At 35.8% G+C, this 5499-nt stretch overlaps 1 protein-coding gene across 1 annotated transcript in view; it reads right to left on the minus strand.

The window, feature by feature from the left end:
- Positions 1-480: 480 nt before the first annotated feature.
- LOC101858654 (haloacid dehalogenase-like hydrolase domain-containing 5) overlaps positions 481-5499 on the minus strand; it is a 7601-nt gene continuing 2582 nt past the window's right edge. The window contains exons 5-9 of the mRNA XM_005104934.3: positions 5233-5323; positions 4607-4652; positions 3997-4220; positions 3336-3478; positions 481-2696 (exon numbers count right to left, since the gene is read on the minus strand). Coding sequence (XP_005104991.1) covers positions 2330-2696; positions 3336-3478; positions 3997-4220; positions 4607-4652; positions 5233-5323 — 871 coding nt within the window. The 3' untranslated portion in view covers positions 481-2329. The remainder of the gene's footprint in view (positions 2697-3335; positions 3479-3996; positions 4221-4606; positions 4653-5232; positions 5324-5499) is intronic.

Consider the following 5499-nt stretch of genomic DNA (forward strand, 5'->3'; position numbering starts at 1 on the left):
TACATATGACCTAATTGTGTTGAAAGTGAAGTTAAACTTACAACTCAGAACCCTCTCCCCAGACGAAGAAACAAGAGGATGAAAATAAGAAAGTCAGAAACGAGTTTGAGAAAGACACAGTACGATAAATCTGGTATGTACAAAGCAATATAAAGGATAAAGTAAGGAGAAGACAAAATATAAAACAAGTAAACAAAATTAGACTGATTTTAGTCAAGACTTTCACATATATATGCACTTGCAACACAAGCAGGTCATTAAGTACCACAGATTAGTGGTGTAGCATATATAAAGTAAAGGAGTAAGAGAGATAAAAGGACAATAGACGTTCGATAGGAAAGAAGCAAAACTAGTGTGGCAGTCTTAACTAGAAGGAATAGAAAGAGCAAACAAAGGAGGACAAAGGAAGCAAAAACTACAGGCTAGATCAATAGGGAAGATTTGATAAGCACATGAAAAGTGATAACAAAACACCATGTCCATTTGTTTTCATACTTTTATGTAGTGGTTCTCTTCTTAATTCATCAAACTCATTTTAAGTATGTCATTAAGAATATAATATATAAAAAAACTGTCAACATTATCAAATTCATATTATATAATGTACATATAATGACTTGTATCCCCTTATTTACATGTTCTATATATCTATATATATACAAATATATAATACACAACCATAAATTCGGTGAAAGCCTTAAGGTTTCCAGCCCATCACTTACATGTGATCAATAATTCTGATGCACGTGATGAACTAGCCTGGTAAATCCCACACTTGGGGGAAATCTGTATTGGCCCAGAGTTAAGTTAAAATGTGAACAAACATTGCTCACTAAGAATGATGAATATGGCAAACATTATACTTCAACTCCAAGCTACCAGTAGCCCCCCCCTCCCCCCAACAACCCAACAGAACACCAACAACTAACAAACCCCCCAAAAAAACTCAATTGTGAGATAAATCTACCATAACTATATATTATATCCCAATTTTCTATTCTGAATGTACACTGCTGAAGGACTGCAACTGAAACTGAGACTCATTATGTACTGAACGTAAAGGGTATCACAAGTCCAACTATGTCAAAAAGTCTCTTTCAGTCCTGACTAAAACAACAGTTTATTACAATGTGATTTACTCACAGGAGTCTCCTTTGAAATACTATCTCCTAAAAAAGGTTGAATATATTTTATATTTATTATATTGCAGAAGAGAGAGAAGAACCCTTTGAGAGAGTAAAGAAAATGTACCACGCAGGAAAAATATAAAAATACCCCCTTCTTAATTTACTAAAGGAATGCACAACGAATGTCACGATGCAATGATTGTCAAATTCAGGGCATGAATAGTTACAGACATATGCGACTAGACTTCCACCACATTATGACAGATAAGGTGACATTGACATGATCAATTATGTTCAATAAAATATCTTTTCTTGCATTCAGAATGAGAATGCAAATGAAAATGCCATTTTTGAGTCGACACAGTAGTGTTGTGTTTTTACAAACACAAAACATGTCGCAAATTCAAAGCAATGTGTGCATGACTGCAAGGTGAGCATAAAATCTTTTCCTTGACAAGAACCATCTTCCATTCCTCATCTTTGAATCCATGAAGGAGCTGATATTTCAAAAGACCACCTGTTTACTACTGTGTCTTCTTTTCCCACTCCACAGCTATCATTTTGAGAGTGTTCTTGATGACAATAAGTAGAGAATAAGTTAAAGTACATGAATAACAAGAAGTCTTTTTATATCTTTAAAGATGGGAATACGACTTGTAAAAACATATGCTCATGAATTGAACACTTTTTCTACTATGCAATGTTCGAAATTTGGAAAAGACTTCAAGCTCACATTACATACATTTACCATTGAATGCACAAAATAATCAAACATCTTTGGCAGGAATGGATTTTACTTTTAAACACCCCAGTACGCATACTCAAGCTGAGAACAAACATTCACTTGTGCAATATATTTGTAGCTCATACACCAGTCATTTACAGACACACGCACACAGATGCAGGCAGGCAGGCACGCACTCAAGTACACACACACAGAGAGTCAACATCTTCTCTTCATCCACAACAGCACTTCATCATTTCCCTCCTTTATCACAGCGTTAGATCATGACCTTCACATCGCATTTGTCAACACATCTTTCAGACAAGTTTGCCATTTGTTTTTCAGCGCTAATTTTGTGCAATAATCTTGTGCTTTACCAAGAACAATATAAACTATTCATTTTATACAATTCTTAGCCTCATTCAAGACAACCTCTCTAAATATCTGTACAAAACACTATAAAAACAAATACTAGACATTAGTGAGCAATGCCTTCTTTCCTGAAAATGTACTCAATTCCTTCGTGGACATCATGGACATACTGGTGAGGTTTGGACAACTCTGGTTCATGGGCGATGTCTCTGTGACCGTGGTACACGTCTCCCTTTGAGGAGTCTGTGGATGTTTCGCTTCCACCGTTGATGGAGTCAGACTCTGGCTTATGTTTGTACACACCAGTGCCGACCAGCATACTGTGGCATGATTCGACGGTCTGTTCGTGCAGGTCCTCATTCTCTGGGATCAGTCGGGAAACGGGAAGATCAAAGGCATTTCCATTCGTGTCCTTTTGCTTGATGTAGCGGTCATACAGGTTAGCACCAACAATATCAACTGAAGGGTTGTCACTGTAGAAGGAAAGATTTGAATGTTACTTTCAATAAATTAATACAAGAACCAATTATGAGCAAAAAAGATGAAATACAAATACTTATCAATGTGATAAAATTAGGAACAAATATTTTTAACAAGATAAACACTGGAGAGTTCTTATGGTAACACATCAATCATTATTTTGCTATCGTCATACCATTGAGAACAATTTTTTTTTTTTTTAGCATACGTACAGTCATACTCCCCAAGACCCTTTTTCTGGTTTCCCACCCCAAAGCAATTCATCTCTTTTAAGTGAAACCATCCTTTATTGAATATTAACACAATTTAGAGAATAATACATTAAAAATACACCATGAAATTCTCCTGACAGCTCTGATTCCCGAACTCAGAATGTACCTTCTCACATACGTGAAAATCATTTTACAAAGCTATAACAGGTTTTTGAAAGAACAGAAATTAGGATAAAATAAAATGTAAAGTTTAAAAATGTTTGATCTCTGTCAATGCTATTCATCCCGATATTTCATTATAATTATTAAAGAGTACCCCCCCCCCCCCCCCCCCCCATTTAATAGTTTGCCTTCTAGTTTCTTTGATCCTTGAAGAGACTTATCATCTCAATGAAAGATTGGTTTAAAAAAAATGCTTACCCAAAGAAGTACAGTCGTTTGATTGGCTTTGTGTTTCCCATCTGCTTTGCAATCTTTGCCACAGTGTGTTCGGCGAAGCGGTATGTGATTTCACAGGGTTTGCCCACAAGGTTTTTGTACTGCAGTTCATTACCAGTGATTTTCTGAAAAACGCAAAAAACAAAATGAAGAACTTCTTCAATACTATTTACTGCAAAATGGTGGAAGAAAATTCAAACCATTCTAATAATATTTTATGAAGTTAAAAGACTAACAGATTACATAACATAAACTTTTCTATGAAAGGCTCCTTGAAAATTCAAAAATTGAGCAATAGTTCACAAGATAAATAGATCGAAACAAGAGCACACAATATACTGTGCATGTGTATCTAATTTCAAGTTCCTGAAAAGTAAGAATGATAATTAACAAAAGGCACTTGTAGATTATGAATAGTCATGATATTTAAAAGACCTCATTACCATAGTGCATAAATACCTCTGCTAAAGGGAAAGTTCTAAAAGCACTTTCCAGTTCATCATTAACAGTCAAAGGATTCTTTACTGAGTGAATCAGAAAATGCATTTACGGCTAAAAACCATTAAAAGCATCAAGCTAAAAAGAACACCACCCCACATCCCAAAAACTTTACAAACTAGAACCTCTGTTGTGATTTTCTTACCTTGTACAGAGCTTCTAGACACAGGAGGAAAGCGCCATGACCAAATCGGGGCATGCAAGCTTCAGCCATGAAAACGAGGTCCATGTTGCAGGCAATGATGGGGATTTGAGGAACATTGTGAGGGTCTTTTGGGGCAGCGGTTGGTTTGCCCTCAGTCAGCAGCAAGTCGATCAAGAGTTGAAGATCTGACTCCCACCGGCATGGTTCTCCGATGAGAAGCACAACTGAAAAATACAACGAAAATGCTTCATTAGGAAAATATGCAGATGCAGAGTTCTTAAAAGTCATCACACAAGATGTATCATATATTTACTAATGTTAAATCATATTATTCTTATTGGTCTACACATAACGCAGCTGCATTATATTGCTGCAAAAACTTAACAAATGTCATGAAAGAAATATAGGAACCTGAAAGTAATATATGTAGAAATATGAGTATCATCTTTTACTTCAACAGATTAGTAAAATAGAGTAGAAATTAAAATGGATCAATAGCCTGGATAAACAACATTTACCATTAATTTTTCACACGATTAAGTAGACGGTGACCCTCCCCAAAATATGGCACACAGAAGAAAACACTTTAATTTACTTCATCAATACTTACCATCAATTTTGGGAAAGTTGGGATTCTCTGTGTAGCCATGCTTAGCCTGAAAAACATAAGGACTGAAATTAATACAAAGTAAAAGAACTTCTTTATTAAAAGCATCTCTGAACAAATAATAGCAAGAAAAGAAACATTGCAAAAATCCCAATCCTTTCACCTCACTTTAGGGAGGCCATTTTAGCCCAGGATATAGCCACAACATTAAATATTTTGAATCATATTCAGCAGTTTGAACTTTTATAAACAGAACAAAGCTTGAAAACTAAATGAAAATACAGCAAAATGGCCTGCATTACACTATAATAGACTTTCTCTAGTTGTAAGTGGCCTAAGGAATACGAAGAGGTAAACCTGCTAGAGGCTTTAACCTCCTGCCCATAAGACGATTAAGTATTAAAAACTATTATCTCTTCAGACAATTCCTCTTCACACTATGAAAACCAGGAAAGGACGAGACTCATGTTTACTGAAAGCTTGACAAGATGAACATTTCTGAAGTAAGAGAAATTGGAGAACAAGATATCAAAGATTAAACCAATAGCATTGAAATACAAAAGAAATTTGAAATTAAAATAATCCCTTTCTCATAGGAGAAAATGAATTCCATCAGAAGACAGACTCACCACTTGCACTCTGTTAGCATGGTCCACCATGTCCAGTAAGGGATAAGCCTCCTTCACATCTTCGATAGTACAGCAGTTTGAGAAACCAAGACTGATTTCAGTTAAGGTAAACAGTTTGCCTGGTATTACATCTGCACAGTGAACACTGTTGATGGCCTAGAATGGCCTCATGTAGCCTACAAGTGTAAAGAGACTCCAAACAAAACCCCATATAATTTTCACAACTAAACATCCTTTCTTTCCTATTTTTTGTCCCCCCCCCCCCCG

The sequence above is a fragment of the Aplysia californica genome, unplaced genomic scaffold (genome assembly GCF_000002075.1).
Source record: "Aplysia californica isolate F4 #8 unplaced genomic scaffold, AplCal3.0 scaffold00442, whole genome shotgun sequence".
NCBI lineage: Eukaryota > Metazoa > Mollusca > Gastropoda > Aplysiida > Aplysiidae > Aplysia > Aplysia californica.